The sequence below is a fragment of the Trichoderma harzianum genome (assembly GCF_003025095.1).
Source record: "Trichoderma harzianum CBS 226.95 unplaced genomic scaffold M431scaffold_7, whole genome shotgun sequence".
Classification (NCBI taxonomy): domain Eukaryota; kingdom Fungi; phylum Ascomycota; class Sordariomycetes; order Hypocreales; family Hypocreaceae; genus Trichoderma; species Trichoderma harzianum.
Genome location: NW_020209255.1, coordinates 937570 through 957066, shown reverse-complemented (window position 1 = coordinate 957066; position 19497 = coordinate 937570). Strand labels below are relative to the sequence as shown.

The 19497-nt window shown below is 51.0% G+C and overlaps 9 protein-coding genes across 9 annotated transcripts; 4 read left to right on the top strand and 5 right to left on the bottom strand.

The window, feature by feature from the left end:
• Window positions 1–28: 28 nt before the first annotated feature.
• On the bottom strand, window positions 29–2287 carry M431DRAFT_117392 (hypothetical protein). The gene has a single exon (XM_024911996.1). It carries the CDS (start codon window positions 2161–2163, stop codon window positions 421–423), a length of 1743 nt encoding a protein of 580 aa, XP_024773554.1. The 5' UTR covers window positions 2164–2287; the 3' UTR covers window positions 29–420.
• Window positions 2288–2879: 592 nt separating this feature from the next.
• M431DRAFT_482728 (hypothetical protein) lies at window positions 2880–3721 on the top strand (the record flags this gene model as incomplete). Its single annotated transcript, XM_024916062.1, has 2 exons — window positions 2880–3555; window positions 3618–3721. The coding sequence occupies 2 exons, from the start codon at window positions 2880–2882 to the stop codon at window positions 3719–3721; spliced, it is 780 nt and encodes a 259-aa protein (XP_024773553.1).
• A 296-nt stretch (window positions 3722–4017) lies between these two features.
• Window positions 4018–5528, bottom strand: M431DRAFT_482727 (hypothetical protein; the record flags this gene model as incomplete). The annotated part of the gene is made up of 3 exons (XM_024916061.1): window positions 4018–4981; window positions 5044–5257; window positions 5324–5528. 3 exons carry the CDS (start codon window positions 5526–5528, stop codon window positions 4018–4020), a joined length of 1383 nt encoding a protein of 460 aa, XP_024773552.1.
• A 263-nt stretch (window positions 5529–5791) lies between these two features.
• On the top strand, window positions 5792–6454 carry M431DRAFT_482726 (hypothetical protein; the record flags this gene model as incomplete). The annotated part of the gene is made up of 2 exons (XM_024916060.1): window positions 5792–5794; window positions 5858–6454. 2 exons carry the CDS (start codon window positions 5792–5794, stop codon window positions 6452–6454), a joined length of 600 nt encoding a protein of 199 aa, XP_024773551.1.
• Window positions 6455–7987: 1533 nt separating this feature from the next.
• Window positions 7988–8978, bottom strand: M431DRAFT_86929 (hypothetical protein; the record flags this gene model as incomplete). The annotated part of the gene is made up of 3 exons (XM_024923739.1): window positions 7988–8033; window positions 8105–8769; window positions 8937–8978. 3 exons carry the CDS (start codon window positions 8976–8978, stop codon window positions 7988–7990), a joined length of 753 nt encoding a protein of 250 aa, XP_024773550.1.
• A 1896-nt stretch (window positions 8979–10874) lies between these two features.
• M431DRAFT_508928 (hypothetical protein) lies at window positions 10875–11374 on the top strand. Its single transcript, XM_024919193.1, has one exon. It carries the CDS (start codon window positions 10909–10911, stop codon window positions 11107–11109), a length of 201 nt encoding a protein of 66 aa, XP_024773549.1. The 5' UTR covers window positions 10875–10908; the 3' UTR covers window positions 11110–11374.
• Window positions 11375–11877: 503 nt separating this feature from the next.
• M431DRAFT_482724 (hypothetical protein) lies at window positions 11878–13931 on the bottom strand (the record flags this gene model as incomplete). The annotated part of the gene is made up of 2 exons (XM_024916059.1): window positions 11878–12213; window positions 12267–13931. 2 exons carry the CDS (start codon window positions 13929–13931, stop codon window positions 11878–11880), a joined length of 2001 nt encoding a protein of 666 aa, XP_024773548.1.
• A 258-nt stretch (window positions 13932–14189) lies between these two features.
• Window positions 14190–15869, bottom strand: M431DRAFT_445644 (hypothetical protein). The gene is made up of 3 exons (XM_024915231.1): window positions 14854–15869; window positions 14698–14787; window positions 14190–14638 (listed from the first exon to the last, which is right to left on the bottom strand). The coding sequence occupies exons 1-3, from the start codon at window positions 15821–15823 to the stop codon at window positions 14448–14450; spliced, it is 1251 nt and encodes a 416-aa protein (XP_024773547.1). The 5' UTR covers window positions 15824–15869; the 3' UTR covers window positions 14190–14447.
• Window positions 15870–17966: 2097 nt separating this feature from the next.
• On the top strand, window positions 17967–19118 carry M431DRAFT_6149 (hypothetical protein; the record flags this gene model as incomplete). The annotated part of the gene is made up of 1 exon (XM_024921589.1): window positions 17967–19118. The coding sequence occupies one exon, from the start codon at window positions 17967–17969 to the stop codon at window positions 19116–19118; it is 1152 nt and encodes a 383-aa protein (XP_024773546.1).
• Between the last annotated feature and the right edge of the window lie 379 nt (window positions 19119–19497).

Sequence of the window (19497 nt, the reverse complement as noted above, 5' to 3'; positions counted from 1 at the left end):
GAATTATCATAAATGTATTGTCATTCCAGGTAATTATAGAAAGAAGTTGAAACTGAAGAGTTATTCATTACAACAAGACAATATTGAGCAGTCTGTCTAATCACTTCATGCCTAGTATACGACTCAAGCATTCAACAAAACCATTCTGCTTCAAGAAAATATGTAAGGCTGCTCACTCATGTTTTTAATCCCAAGCGCGCAACCCCCCAGCAGCAGCAACACCAAATGTATATCATGAAAGGTATATCAAATTCCTTGCGCCATTTGCCATGCGCCCGCCCCCATAGAGACTCAACTCGAGTTCCAGCTAATGCCATGATATCCGTCGCACCGCTCTCCTTTCCGCGCGGGGGAAAAAGTAAACCAAAAAATTGAATAAATAAATCGCTATTCTAGCCCAAACGTGTCGTCAGAAACCTGTCATTGAAACCCCCGAAATACGCCGAGTGCAGTCGAGACAGCGTTAGCAGTCGGCCAGACACTCTGATTCTGCAATTCATTCTCGCCCCCTTCTGTGACGACAAAGAATTCATCCTGCCCATCTCCAGCGAGCTCGTCTTCTTCGCCGTCATAGCCCTCATCCATCATATCGAGGCTGTCTTGATCCCCCGCAAAAGCCTCACTAACGCTGCCATACTTTTTGCGGATTCCGGGCCACGTCAGTTTCGACTGTTTCAAAGACCCCTGTTTGTGGCTGCTTTGTTTAGAGATACCGTTCTTGTGGTCAGTTTGTTTGGGTTTACTCAGCCCCTTGGCGGAATTGCCCTGTTTGCTCGTGCCCGATTTAGCTATGATTTTCCGTTTGCTTTTGGATATCTTGAAGAAATTCCGCACTAGGTTTGCTGGAATGTTTTCTTCAGGCTCCCATGTTCTCTTTTGGTCCGGCGGCCAATCGCCTTCCCAACTGACTTTAAAGTATCGCACTATGCCACGGCCATCTACCTCGTAATATTCGACGTCTTCAATTCTCTCCACGACCCAGTCAGTTTCCCCTTGAGGCCCAGTCTTTGGCGCATCATCTTCGGGCCCGGTCTTCGGCGCATCATCTTCAGGTCTGCGCCTTTTCTTCGATGTCTTCGGTTTGGCTGCTGGTGGATTGCTTTTAACTGCCTTGTCCTCTTCCTTGGCGATCACCATTGGGGGACTCGGTATCGTGCTCTGTCCCGCTGGTATGAATGATGATAACCCCAGCCCTTGCTGAATTTGACTGTTCTGTTGGACATTTGGTTCGGGTGGCTGTGAGCTCTGCATTTTGACCGACATGAGTCCTCCGTTGCTTAATCTTGGTGGTGTACTGAGCCGTATAATCGATGATGGTTTAGGTGGTGCTTGTGGCTGCTTTATTTTCCTAGGTACAGGGTCTACCCGTGAATCATTTCGCATGACTTCCGGTGGCTCGTTGGGTAGAGGGCTTTCTGTGTCTTCAGACGTTTCATACTCCATGGGTAGGTAGCCATGCAAACTCTGAAACTGCTCCTCAGCAATCTGTCGCGATGGGCCTCCTTCTTCATCCTCCAACCACTCAAATTCCTCCAACCTTGGCTTTTTGGGCGTTGAGAGACTCATAGCGCCCGGCTTATGCCGTGACTTTGCCTGGGCGACGGTTTCCGGCTCAGCGACAACTGCAGACTCTATCTGGCTGTGCGCTGGCGGTCGTCCCCTCTTCTTCTTGATCTTTTGTGGTGCCGCTAGGTCTGACTTGAGCTCTGCCTCCAATTTCTCCCTTTCATCGTCCAATTCCTGCTCCAGCCGTTCTTCAAAATCCTCGAGGGTTCGCGGGGAGACATAGTCCAGGACCTGCATGGCCGGTACTAGTTTGCTCGCAGCCGGAAGATCGCGCCACCCAATGAGGTACATCATCCGTTTCGGCAGAGGCTTTCCATTGGGCGCAAGTCCGGGCGAGGGAAGCAGAAGGCGTTCGGCGATGTAGGCGGTAGAGTCGCCGGGAAGCAGTAACGATACCGGTTGCAACGGCGGCCCGCTGCCCGGGACATAGTCGGCGGGTTTCGAGGCGAGAGGAATGACGATTCGCGATTTTGTAGAAGGCTTTGCAAAGGGCTTATCGAGAGCTGGTTTGCCCTTTGGATTGGCTGATCGAGGCAATGGCGCCATGCCCCGGCCAGCGAGGCAGCGATCCCAGAAATCGGGATCGAAGAGCATCATGACAGGATGCCGCGGGGGAGACGGGCTAACGAGCAGCCAACGGGTCTGTTCATCGTCTGCATTTACGGTCGTATCGACAGGGCGTCGACGGGCGCCGCAAGCGGGTGGGAGTCGCGTAATGCTGAGGTGAAATCGGGTAGGAAAGTCAATATCGCAGGGACGCGACGTCGAAGTTGAAAGGACGATGATGACTAAGCTCGCTCGGTCTTTGTTCTTTGTATGTCTCTCAACCTTCCAGGTTCTCTTTCATGCGTGATGTAGCCATTGTCATAATCACAATACAGACTCTGTGCTAACTTTCAAATCTGTATGTCAGTAATAATATCAATTAGAATGGGCATTGAGTTGACATCTTTCTCTTCAACGTTTGACTTGTCATTATTAGTATTCAGCCCTTTCTCATTGCTTGCATCTGAACGATTACAAGTACCCGCTCCATTCGTCCGCTAGCCTCTAAAGCTCGCTGTAGCTCAGCGCATCGGGTGGGGAATCCTTGTCACAGCTGCTAAAGCACCACCAAAGCCGACGCAGAAAAGCAACTGCAACTCTGCATCTCAAACCCTCAACCCTGCAAAAAAAATCTCCAAAAAAAGTCTGCGATACAACAGAAGCAGCAAGCAATTGTCTTTGCGCTCTCTCCGGCTCCCTCCCCGCCGATTCTTTCTCTCAACCATCATATTATTCCAATTGGCGACGCCTCTCAGCATCTGCCCGCCATGTCGTCGTCGCTGAAAACGCTGTGCATGCGCATCCCCGCAGCGCCCAGCAGCCTCGTGCGATGCTGTCCTAGAGCTTCATTCTCGCCTGCGCGCGCCCACCCCGGCGCCTTTGCGCTGACAAAATCCCTTGCGCGCGCAAACCACAGCCTCTCCGTCTCCAGCTCAATCTCAAAACCCAGCCCCAGCGCCCTCTCAAGCACGCGGCCGTCCATCGTCAGCCTCGTCGCAAGAGGCTCCTCCTCCTCCCCCACCTCATCGTCATCATCAGTCCGGCTCTACTCCAGCTCCGCGACCGGCTCTTCCGCCTCCGCCTCCGTCCCGGCCCTCGACTGGAACTCCTTCTTCAAGCTCCGCCTCCGCCGCCGGCGCATCCAGCTGCTCTTCTCCGTCGTCACGGGCCTCATCGGCGGCGCGGCCGGCACCATCTTTTTAGCCGAGGGCTTTGCCGAGCCGCTCATTGCGCAGATCCCGCTCGATCCCTTCTTCACCCTGGGCATCATGACCATGGCCTGCGCCGGCCTGGGCTGGCTCATTGGGCCGACGCTGGGCAACCAGGTGTTTTACATCATCAACCGGCGCTTCAAGACCCAGATGATGCAGAAAGAGGGCGAGTTCTTTGCACGTGTCAAGAGGCACCGCGCCGACCCTACAAACTCGAGCGCGGGCAACCCAGGTAAGATTCGATACCATGCGACTCTCTTGTATACCGTTGAAATCTAACACTTGAACTTGCAGTCCCGGATTTCTACGGCGAAAAGATCCAGAGCGTTGCCGGATATCGGAGATGGCTCAAGGACCAGCGAGCATTCAACAAGAAGAAGTCGGCCTCGTTTGTCTAAGCCAAGAAACGCACACGACTGGAACAAGGACGACATCGAAGCAATGGAAATGCGTGGGTTAGCAACTGTATCTTATAAGAAGAAAAATCTCTCTCTCTTTTTCCTCGTTTCTGTTTTGTGACAGCATGCTCCTTTGACGCTGCTTGGATGGACTTGAAAGAGGAGAAAAAATGGACCCCCTTTTCCTCATTACATTGGGACTGTGGGCTTGTAGTATGTACGTGTATTATGTATAATGAGAAACTCTCGTGTTTGCATCTATTCATTGTTGGCTTCGGTCTATCATCTTTATTCTCTCATATAAAAGGCAAACTTGGGTCGACAGTAGTCTTCCAAGCCTGTAGCCCGCCCAAGATATCCCCAATGAAGCGCTCTCCGTTACGGTCCGCTCCTAAATCTTTCAGCTTCTTCGCTGCAATCTGTGAATCGTTGCCCACGCGGCACACTATATATATCGGCGTATCAGAGGGCACATCCCCTGGTATCAGATCAGACAGCTCTGACCCTTCACCGCGGTGAGCCGTAAACCGACTAATGGGAATGTTGATGGAGCCAGGAATGCTGGACAAGCCAAAGTGTTCCTTTTCTCTCACATCGAGCAAGAGATGAGTCTTGTTCGCTCGAGATATCTGCTCGTACTCTGCCACCGAAATGCGCTCCTCTGGCTGAAGCAGCTTAACAGGCTGATTGACACCGCAAAACTGAATATAATCCATCGAAGTCTTGAGCTCGTTCAGCGTCAACGCCGAATCATCTCCCGCGCAAGCAAAACACCCCTTCCTCTTCCCCCTCATCCTAACCGTCCGGAACGGCACATCACCCATGGCACTGAAAAGCAGCATCCCCACCTGTCGCACATCTTCCTCATCTCCAGCGCTAGACTTCAAGTGATCTCCCCTTACAAGCAGTTTAATCGCTTCCAATGCCTGCAACACGCCCATGATACCCACCACAGGGCCAATAATGCCTCCCTCACCACATCCAACAACACTCTCCGGGGGAGGAGGCTTCGGGAAGACGCAGCGGTAGCAGGGGCCCTTGCCGGGAGGATTGTTGAGCACAATGAGCTGGCCCGAAGTCTGAAACGCAGAAGCAGAGACGAGTGGCTTGGAAAGAAGAACGCAAATGTCGGAGATGAGATAGCGCGAGGTGGGATGATCTGTGCAATCGAGAACAAGGTCGTACTGGGAGACGATTTCCTCGGCATTCTGAGGCGTGAGATGTGTAGCATGAGCATGATATGTGATAGTAGGGTTCAATCTATGAAATCAAGTTAATACGGCTTCATATTTCATCTTCATGATGGAGGGAATAGAACTCACCCTTTCAGATACGTCACAGCGCTGTCAACCTTCATCATCCCAACCCTATTCGTCGAATGCGCAACTTGCCTATGCAGATTCGACACCTCGACCGCATCGCCATCCACGAGACCCAACGTCCCGACACCAGCACCAGCGAGATATGCCGCCGCGGGACATCCCAGGCCACCAGCGCCGACGAGGAGGACCTTGGCATGCTTGATATTCAGCTGGCCTATAATTCCGCAAGTCAGTATATGATTCATCTGCGATTACGTCTTATGACAGAATAAATAAATACCTTGAAGGCCAAAATTGGGCACAATCATCTGCCTGCTATACCTCTGATAATCTCTCTCCTCAAGCGGCCACTTCCACTCTCCCTCGACACCATCCCTGTCACTTCCAACATCTAGCTTTTCAGCTTCAACAAGCCGCGCGCGCAACTGCACCAGCTCAGCCTCCTTCTCCTCAATCTCCCTTCTCAAAGCTTCTATCGTATCCATATCTTCATCAAAACAACACGCTCTCTGTTTCTTCCCGAAATCTTGTGTTGAATGAACAAAGGAAAAGAATAACAAGTCATAAAGTTTTGGCTGGCTTACAACAAATCTTAGCACATACCAGCACCAACTACCCCACCCACACCTTCGGTCAGTCCCCCCTCTCACCGAAATCTTCTCCACCAAAAAATCATCCATCACCAACTTTTTTTCTTCAATCCCAAGAATCCTTCACATGTGACACTCCAACAAAACCACCCTTCAAAATGGTAACAACTCCCTCCTTTTCACTCTCAATCTCAATCCCATAAAACTAACTCCATCTCTCACAGGCCCCCCAAAAACCATCCGCCACCGCCCTCCGCCACGCCCGCATAACAAACTCCATCCACCCCCTCGCCCCCCAAAAGACCTTCCGCCAAAACGCCTCCACAACAGACTCCTTCCTCTCCTCAAAACGCGACAAGCGCACCATCAAACACTCCTCCTTCGTATCCCGCATCTCTTCCTCCTCGCGTATTTCCAAATCCTCAAAGCCCCGCCGCCGCGGCGCAAAGAAATCCGCAACACTAAACTCCCTCGACAGTCTCGCCGATGCGCTGCCCGAACTCGCCGACGGAGAGGGCGCCGCCGAGATTCTCGATGGCAAGATTAAGCACCAGAGCTTAAGAAGCAAGAAGGGTGCCTTGAAGAGGAAGGAGAGGTTGTTGAAGGGCGAGATGGCGAGGTTTGGCGTTAGTATGGCGCAGTTGTCGCATTTGCCTGCGCAGACGCAGAGTGCGGTTCCAGAGCCTGAGAAGACCTCGGCGGCTTCTTTGCCGGCATCTGCTCCGACGCCAGCTCCGGCGGCGTCGAATAGATGGGCTGCGCTGAGGGGATACATTTCTGCTACGATGGAGCAGAATCCGGCGTTTGTGAACAAGGAGTAGGATTGATATGGGACTATTGGCCTATAAATATGGGAATTTGCGCTGCTGGTATTCAAGCCATGAGCACCTACGTTGGAATTTCAAGAGACAACGGCAAGATGGAGCAGATAAAGAGTAAAATATTCACGGGTTCAGCATTCGTGGTGCTTGAACAATATACGGTCATATAAAATGGTAGGGCTAGGAGTTCTGGAGCTGGGATTCATAATTCAATCATCCATTTAATTGATCAATACTTGCAATTTAAATGCTATGAAAAGAAATGCTATGCTTAAAGACGTTCCACCCGTCTCGATTGAGTCGAAAAACCCTCACTTGCCTCGACAATGCGTCGATGGCTGCAAATGCCATGTCCGGTAGCGCCATGTCCCCCCTTTGCTCTGAAGCCGTCATGGTCATATCTCGTAGCAAAAATAAAATAAAAAACAAACAAAATTGGTATCGTCTTGTCCCTCACATCATCCGTCCCCCATCGGCATAACTTCAGCCGCTGTAAACTCATCAAGCTCATTCAAAGTCTTTGAATTCCTCTCACAAACTAGGGGGTATGTTCTCTGCCTCCGCATTATCATACCCTATCCAACGCCAAACATGCAACAATCGCAATCGATAATCGAAAAAAACTCAATGACAAGCTCGCTATCAAAAGCGACATATTGAGCTCAACGAGAAGAAACTTGACAAAACAAAATGTAAGAAAAAAGGACGAGATTAAACAGAATCTCTCGGTGAGTCATCGGTCTTTGGCACGATTTTGTGCAAGAACCAGCCGAAAATCTATCTCAAGGCTGCTTTGAGGCCACGATCCTTGATGGGTGCGGCTTTGGCGAGGTTGGCAGTGACAGCGGATGGCTTGGAGCTGGATCTGGATCTGGAGCTGGAGTCGGAGTCGGACCTTTTCAATCCCTTCATAAGACCAAACTTCATCTCGAGCAGGTTGGGCTTCTTAGGATCGAGAGGTGGCTGGACAATCCTGCGCATGCGGACAGGAGTCGGAGTGCTCTGCGAGCTCTGCGAGCTCTGTGGAGACTTTTTGGTTGGAGTTCTTGGAGACTTGGAGACTCCTGAAGAGCTACTCTTTGGCGACTGGCTGGATGTAGCGGAGCGATTGGAAGAAGATGGCGATGCCAACTGCCCCTTGCCAGCCGACTTTGCCTTCGTCGTAGGTCTTTCGGGTTGCTTGGCTGCCTTTGGGGCGCCTGTCTTTGAAGCACCTGTCTTTGAGTTGCTTGTCTTTGAGGCAGTCGTCTTTGAGTTGCTTGTTTTCGAATCTTTAGTCTTCAGGTCCTTTGCCTTCAAGTCCTTGGTCTTCACATCCTTGGTCTCCAGGTTCTTTGTCTTCGGACTCTTCTTCTTGCTGGAGCCAGTCTCCGGATCATCCAACTTCGCATCAACAGCCTTTCGCTTAGCCACCCTTGGCTTATCCACCTTTGCATCTTCAGGAAGAACAGGAGACTTCTTAGCCTTGTCATCTCCGTGTTGTCCAGCCAAACGTTTCTCGAATTCTTCCCAAGAGCCGAAGCGAGCAGCTTTCTATTCAATTCGCGGGGGAGTCTTGGTTGAGGTAAAGGGACTCGCACTTCTCCTTGCATCTCTGTTAGCCATCGCATATCAACCAAAAAGATTACGTTTGAAGCAGAAGACACTCACGATCTGCGACGCTCTCCCTCTTTGCGCAAGTTTTCGATAATCTTGAGCATCTCTTTCCGGCCACCGTTGCTATCGACCATTTTTCCGGCCATGCTCATTGACACCTTTTCTCGCGCATTGGCCACCAGCAGGCGCTTGACGAGCAGGTGTCGCATCAAAAGACAGACAAACACGCCGCAGTCGCTTCCGTTTTCCTGCTGAGGCGAATCCTCCAGGTTGATGAATCGAATCTGTCGTCCGACAATGGTACCTAGCTTCCGCGTCGCAAGGGCTGCCTCTGCATAGTTGGCGCCGCCGAGAGAGTCGTAGTGAAAGGCAATGCCGTCGAGAACAGACACCAGCAGCAGCGACCAGTGGCTTCCGCCCTCGGCCTGGGCAACATTCCGGTTGTCGTTGATGGGCAGGAAGACGTGGGTGACCTTGGAAAAGTCGGGCAGGGCCGCCTGGACATGGCGCATGTCGGGTTCTTTCATGAGGAGAAACGTCATGCTGGGTCGCAGCAGGATGATGCGCGCCTGGGGAAATCGCGGAAGAGTCTCGTGCTCGAGATACTCTTCCCAAAAGGCAATGTTGTTGTCGGTCAGCCAATCATTCTTAAGCGATTTGATGTCTTCGACGGTGAGGAGGACATCGTAGTAGCTGAGGTAGGCCTTTTCGGGGGACAGCTGCCGATCCAATGACGTTAGCAGGGCCCTAAGCAAACAGGATCTCAAGGGCGTGTAAATGGAAGGGTGGGATTCGGTAGCAGAAGAGATTGCAAGTGTCGTTGGGTCAAAAAAAAAAAAAAAAAAAAGAGAAAAAAAGATGGAAAAAGAATGAGACAATGCCGTACAGAATCGCCAAAGTGGCGGGCCATGCGTTGTCGGAAAGGCATCCTGTGCTTGCGCCTCTTCCTCTTGCTATGCGAATCGTCGCGCGGCGTCGCCCGGCTGGTGCTGGTGCTGGAGCTGCCCCAAGGACGAATTGACTCGGACGAGCTTGTGCTGCTGCCGGAGCTGGACTCGCGGCTTCGGTAGATGAAGGAAAAGCCGGTGAAATGACTGCTAAAGAGGCGAAAAAAAGAGCAGAGAGATGAGAATCAGAGAAGTTTTGTTGTTTCGTCTTAGACAGGAAGTAGAAGAATTAAAAAAGAAGAAAAAGTGTGTAAGGCGAGAGAAGCCCGGCAGATTAAGGAAATGGGCTTGAAAAAAATAAATGCGGGGCGTTGGGGTCGGTTCAGGTTTTGGATCCGGCTTTGTGAAGCGAAATCTGAGGAGGAGCTCAGATTGCGATGAAACGGGCGATGACGAGGGGGGAGACAAAAGGCGTGATGTGATGATGTTGAGGTGAAGACGATGTGAAGTGAAGGTGTTTCATGCGTATGTATGCAGTACCTAGAACAGGCAGATGCAATACGACCACATGCACCTAAATGCAAACAAAGGGGTCGCAATAGGTTCCTCTCCAAGGCAGCAATGGGAAAACAGCCAATTAATCAATATGCACGGGTAGGCAATCAATCAATCCGTCAAGTCAGGTGGGCGTCGCGACTCAACATGAAGCCAAAAGTATAAGCCGCCCCGGGCTCTCTCTTCTGCTGTTCTTTGTCTTGGTTCCCCCCCCAAACCAACCTAAACCAAGGCAGCGCCCGGAGACACCGGCTCAAGTGAAAACATGTGGGCTGTGCCTTGCACTTGCGTCACTGCCATTGAGGCGTTCTAGCTGAGCCTAGCAGCACTTTTAGGGAGGAAAAAGAGGGAAAACATGCGATCAAAGAATGGGCAGATGACTCTTTTGTTTTTTCCCCTTTCCCCGGACGGGCAAACCGGGTGATGTTGATGCCAAGAGTGCATTATAGGTAGGTGGTGATGGAATAGTAAGTAGTAGATAAGTAGACGCAGTTCTCACCTCCAGTTTCCAGTAGGCGATGAAGACGCCGATGATGACCTCGACGACCGCATATCGGTTTCTATCTGGTGCTTGACAACAAACACCGTAATAGACGATGTTCAATCTCTCGTAGTTTTCGTATTCGATCTCGCCAATGTTGCGCGCTGTCGTCGGTCAAACGTGGGTTTTTATCCTTCCCCCCAGAGTTAGGCACCAAAAAGAGCAAACCGCCACAGAACCGCTTCTCACCAATCCCGAGTGCCGTCACCTCAATGCAGCCAATCGTCAAAGCCCTCTGAGCAATCGATTCAATCAATCGCAGGCCAACAACGCAGCAAACAACCCGAGACCAGTCCGAAAATGAAAAACGAAAAACGTCCCCAGGCCCAAAGATATACTACTCCTCGCCTATTCCTCATACCGCTAACCAACCACTTACAAACCGACCCCCAATTCTCCATCGTCTTCTTCGCACGCGCCCCCCATCCTCCCTTTTTTTTGTTTTCCCTCGCCGACTTTCCGTTGCTTCTCCATTTGCAAATTGTTTGAGCCCTCTCGCTTCTTGATTTGCTCAATCCTGTCTGTGTGCTCCCTCATGCCCGTTTCAGCTACCCGCTGGCATGCACGTCACGTCACCTTTGGGTCGGGAACCCGGCCTTGTCTCGTCTGTGTCTGTAACCATCATCCACCAACAGAGAGAAAACCCCCCTTTTTTCCTTCCATCTTCTCCTTCTTTTCCCTTTTTTCCGTTGCATCTCTCTATTTCACTCGTTAGATACTCTTCTTTCTCCTCCATATCTTACAAGCATCTGTATTACTCCATATCCACACCGCAATGCATCAATCGTACTCCCTGGTCTAGTCTTGATAGCACCACCACACCAACACTTTTTTTCTACCTGCACATCCTCGGCATCGTCACACCTATCGTAGGCATGCATTTGCTATCCCACACCCCAACTGCTTGCTCTTGTCTTACTCCCCATTTCTCGCCGCCTCACATGCCAACCAACTCTGCGCCGCTACCCCACAAGCCCTGCGTCTTACAAGTGCTCGCTGGCAACTTGGCATCCCCAGCCCGCTCACCCGCTAGCTGCCTTGCGTCCTTCGTGGTCCCTACCAGCAATGGCAACTGACATCAATCCATGACACCAGTCTTTTACCTTGCTTGCTTGAGGCTGATACTATTACCAACTCACTTAGCACGTACATAACTACGGAGTACATGCCTATCTATCTCTACATACCGCCACCACTTCCATCGGGCGCATACTGTAGGTGCTACTGTAGGTACACACATGTAACGATGGAGATCCCGGTATCGCATCGACGACGACGGCTTCTCTCACCGCCGGCTCTCCCTGTCATCCTCCCCGAGTCTTCAATATCCTGTCATCCGGCACTTACAAACTACATACGAGTATGTACTCCGGAAAAGGGCATATTGATAAATAATCTCTGCGCCACTCCAAGGACGATTTCAAGACAACACAACGCCGTGTCTCAGGCCAAAGCTTGCATCGTGATTCCAGGCCCCCAACATGATTCAAATCCCCATTGGCTGGCTGCATAATTGACACAGCCATCCCACATCACATCATGCATCATGCATCTCTGCACGCTACCTTGGGCCAATTCGCTTATTTCACTGGATGCAGAGGCTGTATGATGATTCATGACATTGACAGTTGAATTCGTCTGCCGCTACATTCGTTGGGCTTGCATCAAATCGTAGATCCCAGCTTGCTACAGCACAAGCGGCAATCAACCACACCAAGAAACAAACACATCAGTCTCGTCCTCTTGCACGTATGATACATGCATCACTGGAGCCAAACACTCATCTCACAGCCAGAATCCCGGACTTGAACTGCCGGGTCATGCCAAACCCCACGCCTCCTCCATCACACCACAGTATTCTTCTCTCGCATCAACGCATCCCGCAGACCCCCAAGGCTTTGACGCGTTCGAACATACACTTGATGTCGAGCTTGAAGTGAATTGTCAAATTCCATTGCAGATCCCGCTCTGGCCAAGCCGTGTGCCTGAATGGCTTCTGTTGTTGATTGTAACTTCTGGCCAAACAGCCCACCATCGCTGCGGAAGGCCTGCGCCATGCTGGCGCTATCTTGTAAACACTGTTGCTTCAGGTGTAGCACAGAATCTTTTCCATTTTTCTGATATGTATCGACAACATTGAAAATGGCTCTCTTTTTATCATCTAACCGAGCGATCAATTGCTATTAAGCGGTCAGCAGGTGACTTCCCAAACAAACTGCTGAATACTACTCACGTCAACAGCATGGCGTATCTGGGTTTCGACATGATTGGGGCTGGCAGCAGAGGCCGATTTTGCTTCAGACTCTTGGGGCTCTTGTTCCGCATCTGTTTGTCCTAGGAAGCTTTTCATAATCTCATCATGAAGCTTTCTCCCGATACTGGGCTTACGCTTCGGAGCCGGCGCTTTGTCACTTACGCGTCGTAACCATTGCGACGAGGATTTGCCATTCATTTCGTTGAAAGCGCTGCTATGCTGCTGTTCAGTACGCTCATCATTTGAAGCGCTCCTCAAAAAAGATGAAGGTTGTGGTGCAATAGGCAGCTCTAGACGACCGCTCATGGGAGGATGCGGTTTGACGGGCACTAGCTGAATATTCTCAGGAAGGATAGTGTCATTAACAACGACTGGGCTGCCTTTTTCCGACACACTGAATTGTCTCGACAGACGTCTTTTCTTTGCTCCGTGTTGTTCGGCGAAAATTGCCCCAGATTCGTTCAGAGTATTGTCCTGCCTGTCGATTGCTGCTGGTACACAGCGATGTTGTTGTTTTGGCTCCTGTATAGCAGTGAAGTCATCGCCACTGCTGGCAGAATGGCTTTCCCTGGAATCTTCACCTTTTCTAGTGCTTGGAAGCTCTGGAAGGTATTCCGAGGGACTTTCGGCAACTGGCTGGACCGGGCTGTCGAGAAAGGTGATAATATCTTCACCTCTGGGTTTGGGGGGATTTTTGGGGACTGGAGGGATTTCTGGTTTCTTCTTTTTCTGTGGTCGAGCCCGTTTCGGCTTCGGTTTTGGAGAACCTGCGACAGGAGAACTAGATGCTTTGGCAGATTCTCTCAAAGCGTTGACGATTGGCAATCTAGCGGGCGCAGGTTGCTTCTTCCTCTTCTTGGATACGGGTTCTTCCAGTATCTCTTGGGTAACAGAATCAAACCGAATGGGCTTTTTAGCCTTCGGTCGGTGCTTCTTTTCCTTTGGCTGTAAAGTTGGTTTGGACGAACAACTTTTGGTCTCATCATTAACGACTGGCTGGCTGCCGTTTGGTTTGGCTGCGGCGGGCATTGATGCAGCAGCGGCTGGCGTTGGTACAGCTTTCTTAGGAGTCAAGTCATAAAGCTCGTCGGCTGGTAGATGACCTGACGGTATAGTTGGCATCTTTTTAGATGTTTCCAGAATGGGGCTGCTATCTGTCGGGCTATCGTCAAAATTCCAGATATCTTTGGGTTCATTGCCTCCTACGAAAGAGGAGCTACGATAAATGGTGGATGCAGTCTCTGAAAAGTCGACTGTCTTCCTTGGAGTAAAGGATTGGTTGTCTTGTCCTGCAGAGGCTAAAGGTATCGTATCCGGCAAGTTATTTCTCCCGGAAGTCGGGCTCGAGAATGGGGCCAAAGATTCGTCGAAGTCCCACACATCGTCAGTGGACAAATCCCCAAGGTCAGCTGGTGAACTCCGTCTGGTATTATTCGTAGTAGAGCCAGCGTCCGACCAGGTAAAAGGCTTGGCGAGCTGTTCATCTTTATCAACAAGGATAGGTTCCGAGTTGGGGTCGTCAGGAAATGGTTCATCTGCCTTCTCTTCATGCCTATTGGGAGTAACGTCCAGCTCGTTGAACTGAGTTAAAGTTCTCTGCATCCTTGCATGTGTGTTCGGCTTAGCGCGCAGTCGAGGTGCCATGATCAAGGAAGTCACAAGAGATTAACGAGTGGTGTCATGAAGATTGCTAACGAAGAGGCTTGGAAAGAAAGCAAGAAAAAGAGGAAGAGGAAGAAGAGGGGAAGAGATTGGGGGAATTCTTTTTTGTATGTGGTCAACAAAGTGAGGGAGGAGCACCTGTGAAATGGGAAGGAGTGCCTCTCAACTCTTCAACCCTGAGGCACCTCCTTAGAATCAAGGTGCAAACCACGAAAGGTACCGTTGTACCTCGCAATCAGTGAAAAAGATTAGATAAAGTAAAATCTGAATTGAACTGAGCATTAAAAGCGTGATAAACGCATAGCAACATATCCTTAGATGTGCGTGACATTAGCAGCTGGCAAAGGGCAGCTGGCAAGAAGCCCTTTAGGCTAGATACGCCAAGGTCGAGTTCCACTCTGGTCTCTCCCATCCAAACAAACCAAAAAAAAAATAAAAAAGAAGAAGAAGAGAAGAAGGAGAAGAAAAAAGCAAATCAACGCATATTTCCAGCTGATCTTACAACAAATTCTTCCATCCAGCCTCGCGACATTTCTTGACCAGTGATTTCACCTCCTGGGAACGAGCTCTAGTAGTTACCATGAGCGCATCAGGGGCGTCAACGATAACAATGTCGTCAACACCAAGACACGTAATCAACCGGCCAGACACGGGCACAACGATTCCTCCAGCAGTTTGTTCGGATACAACTACAAGAGCTTGTCAGCAGAGCTTTCTAGGAGATAATGAGGCTAAAGGCGTGGCTTACCCAGTCTCTGATCACCAAGCACACGAGGCTTGTTCGACTCAGCCGGCAGCATCTCGGCCAAAGATGAAAAGTCACCAACGTCGTCCCAACCTAAGCAAGTCAGCACATATTATTCCATCAAGTGCAACAATCGACAATTGTCCTTCAGTAACTCACCAAACGTGGATGGAATGACTGCCACCTTTCCTTGGGCAGCCGCAGGCTCAGCAACCGCATTATCGATGGGAATCTTCTCCAGAGTGGGCCAAACTTCCTCCAAGGCAGTCTTGCGTGCGGCCTCATCGTCCCACACTGCAGAGATGTTCATCAAACCCTCATAGAGATCGGGGCAGTTCTCCTTCATCAGCTCCATGAGGAGAGAGGCCTTGGTGACGAACATGCCCGCGTTCCAGCGGTACTGGCCCGTAGCAAGGTATTTGGCAGCGGTGTGAGCATCAGGCTTCTCCTTGAAGGAGCTCACCAGTCGTGAGTGCGGAGCTGATTTTAATCCAAGTTTGTCACCCAGTCGGATATAACCAAATCCAGTGGCAGGGTGAGAGGGTGCAATGCCAATTGTGACTAGGTAGCCTTCCTTAGCCACCTCGACGGCCTCAGTCACAGCACCAAGGAAAGCATCCTCGCCAGAGATCATATGATCAGCCGCAAAGGATCCGATCACTGCCTCGGGATCGCGTCTGAGCAGGATAGCAGCAGCCAAGCCGATGGCAGCCATGGAATCTTTGGGGCCGGGTTCGGTGAACAGGTTGGAGGAATCCAGGTTGGGCAGCTGGCCCAAGATGCCCTCAGAGTGAGCAGGTCCCGCGACGACAGTCATTCGTGAAGGGCCAGCCAGGGGAAGGAGTCGTTCCCAGGTCGACTGCAGCAAGCTGTTGCCACAAAGGTTGACATCGAGCAGGAACTTGGGGTGGTTCTCGCGAGAGAGGGGCCACAGGCGGGTACCAGCACCACCTGCGGGGATCACGACGTAGAATCCGGGGATCTCACGATCCGGGAAGGGAAAAGAGTGGGTGGTGACTTCGCGAGAGGGCGATGTGATCAAGACCTGAGTAGGACCAGCCTGGGGGGCTGTAGAGCGACGAGGCAAGAAAGGCGAACGGGCTCGCTCACGGCCGATGCTGGGGGACATGCCGGCAGAGAGACCCGGAGGGCTGTTGCTGCGTCCTTGCTGCTGGATTGTGAGAATTACAAACAAGATGAAGGAAGAGAATGAATGCCACTTGAATGCCGGTGATTCAAAGCAATGCGAGATGGCGACGTACAGAAATGTTCTGGAGCATAATCTCCATGCTCCTGTTCGACGTACGAAGGTCTGAGCATTCTTTCCGCAGCTCAGTCAATTCTTGGTTCTACACCTCCGCATTAGACTCACTCTCATCTTGATCGATGCATCCAGCTGATGGGCCCGATAATGCCGCCAGCAAAAAATCGCAGCCTCGGCCTTTCAACCACAGGGGTCCTCCTTTACCTGCTTCTCCATCGCGCCCATGATGCGCTCCAGCATCATCTCAATGCCCATCTTGGGCGCCTCCGACACAGTCGTCGCCATGGTTCTCAATCAACCGATTAAACACAAAAGATAATAACGAGCGGATGGCAGAGGAATGTTGCCAGATTTTTGTGAAGTCCTGCGCAAATTCACACGAAGAAGCTAAGGTAAGCCGGAGAGTTCAAGGGCGCAGCATGAAACACTAAAACTCACTTTTATCTCAGACCCTTTTTCACACAGTCAGCATCACAAGAACACGTACACAGATCGACTGTGAAAGAGAGAAAGAGGGGATATCTTAAAAGTAAGATTCACTGACTTTTGGGATTGCCGTCTTACGAAGTTACGAGAAAAGAGAGAAAAAAGGACACGACACACATTCTACAACTTTTTTTTCCCACCTTGTCCCCCCTTTCGACGCCTTCTTCCCGCTGCTCCAGTGTTTCCATCCAAGACACTTTTCCTAAAGTGAGGCTAGCATGGGCAGGCAAAACACACCGAAGTAACCTCGATCCAGCCGCCGGCGTCACAATAGGAGAGCAGAGTAGGGGTCTTAGAGCGCGTGCTAAGCCTTCGCTGTGGACCCCTGGGCGAGCGCCATGTGAGGCTGACGAAGGACTGCTGCCCATTTGGGAGGCGCTGGCGCGTCTCATTCGCCTTTGGAGAGGGTCGTTGCAAAGTGGTTCCATCTTTGCTCTTGGGTCGGCACAATGGGCTTGACTCGACTCGGTCGTTTAAAGGAGGCGGGTCAGGGCGAATGTTGGCGGATCGGAGTATTGCGTATTAGTCGGTGGGTACTTGAAGATTGCGTGGTTTTGATCGATTTTTTTCTTTTTAAATCTCTGCTGGTCTATTTCTGTCGATTCTCGGAAGCCACCAAGCGATGGAGATCAATTAGGCTCAAACGGTTCTTCAATTACAGTACAGTACATATACGTGCTACGATTGACTCTCCCCATATTTCATGTGCATCATGAAGGGTATTGCTGCATACGCAAAATAGGCAAATGGGGTCACAGAAGCTGTCATTGATTTTTACTCGTATCCCTCAGCGATCTTCGTGTTCTTACCTGTTGGTCCGCTGTTGTCAAATACGAGATGCTCCGCACCGCATTCTAGATTAGATTAGATGAAATCCTTCGAGAAGGGCACAGCTTACGCCCGCTCACTTACGCACTCACCGTATCCTGTCTTCTTCCTTCAGGCCAGATTAGCAAATCAGACCCGCGTCGCACCACGTCTCGGCCCGCCTTCCCTTCCATGTTGCTGAGCACAGCAGCCCGTTAGCCTCCATTCAACGACTAATCCATAATTCCGATCAACTTAAACCATTCGCTTCCCTTTTTTAACGTGCGGAGTTTCCCCTGTGCCCAAGGATGAACTACCAAGGGCGACACGCCGAGTTGATGTCACGACTGGTGATTATTCAGCCGTTGCAACGCTGCCATAGGTCGGATCATCGGTATTCGCAGGCAAGCCTAGGTCCGACGCTCCGCACGGGTTTGGAGTCCGCAAGTTAGAGCAGCTCGTTAGTCACAACCACGGAGAGAAAAAAATGAGGAGCCTGCAGGTTCAGGCAGCGCTGTGCCGAAGAGGGCGTTTGGAGGGTGGTTGATCGTTGCAGCATTAGTTGATAAATAGCCCCCTAGCCGCGTTTCATGCGTGTGTCGTTTTGCCTAGACGCTCTGCCCATAAGTACGGTAGTTGCGCCGCCAGCGAAGAGGTTTTAATCCCGACATCAGCTAGTCATCGTACCCAGATTGTACGCGCGTGTCTGCCCATCATGAAGGGAACAGACGCCATCGCTCCTGCTGTGGCCGCTCTCGAAAAGGCCGAGAATGTAGAACAACATCCAGCAAAAGGCTCGTATCCGCCGATATCCTCTATTCCAAACACCTCGCCGAAACGTCTCGCCCAAGCCGCCGAAGATGCCCCCAAAGATGTCGCGCAGTCTGCCAAAACCGTCCTTTACCTCGCCTACGGCTCCAACATGTGTGCAGAGACATTCCTAGGGAAGCGAAGAGTGCGACCTCTTTCTCAGATGAACGTCTCCGTCCCGATCTTGCGCCTGACATTCGACCTGCCCGGACTGCCATACCGAGAGCCGTGCTTTGCAAATGTCGGATATCGAAAGCTCCCCGAAAAGCCCAAGCTGCCCGACCCTCTTCACCCCCCAATCGTCCCACCGATCAAACCGCCAAAGATGGAGCAGGAGTGGGATGGTGGCCTCATGGGAGTCGTATACGAAGTGACAGAGGAAGATTGGCGAAACATTATGAGAACCGAGGGCGGTGGCTCAGGCTACCAGGAGATCATGGTGCCGTGTCTGCCAATGCCCGCCGACGTTGGCGTTCCGGAGAAGCCATTCCCACCGGTGCCCACGCTGCCGAAACCTTTCCTCGCAAGAACGCTCTATGCGCCGTACATCCCGCTCGAACCAGATTCAGACAAGAGAAGTTGGTGGACCAGATTCGTCATTAGTCCTCATAGGCCAAAGCCCGACTATGCTCAGCCGAGCGCCCGATACCTGAAGCTCTTGCAAAACGGTGCACGAGAGCATGACCTTCCTCTAGCCTATCAAGACTATCTGGCCTCTATGCAGCCCTACACCGCGACGACGTTGAGGCAGAAGATTGGGCAGAACCTATTCCTCCTCTTCTGGGCACCGATGCTGCTCTGGTTTTTCGGGATAACGACCTTTTTGGCAGACGAGAGGGGAAAGGTTCCGCGGTGGGCTGCAAACACGATATCGGGGCTGTTTGGCGTCATGTGGTACAGCTACGACAAGATCTTCATTTTCATCTTTGGCGATGGCGAGCGAACGCAGGATTCAAAGGACGAGTCGAAGCGACGAAAGTCATTTTCCCTTGGAACAGTTGGAACAGACGAAGAGAAGGCGTCTTTGATGCAAGAGAACGAGGAAGACGAAGAGTAAAAGGAGAGCATTCTGTTTTGTTAGGTTTTTGGGTTTTAGCCTGTCAGACATTGGCGCTAACGTTATCTGGCTTTGTATCGTTGTTTCAGCAAAGAGCGAGTTTGCCGTATTGCATTAGTGCGTTATTACTAGTACACAGGGACTGATGTATTCCTATCAATCATGGCCATTGTCGTTGTCTTGTTTTACCTAGTATCTGAAGAAATATCCATCCATCTATTGACACTATTACTGGAAGATTGGCCTGCTGGATAGCCACGTGGAGTGTGCGGGATGTGGCACTAGCTAGCCACTCTATAAACGAGTTGTGTCGGAATTAGAGAAATAAAAAAGACAGAGAAAAGAAAAGAAAAAAGAAACACGTGCTATTTAGAAAGAA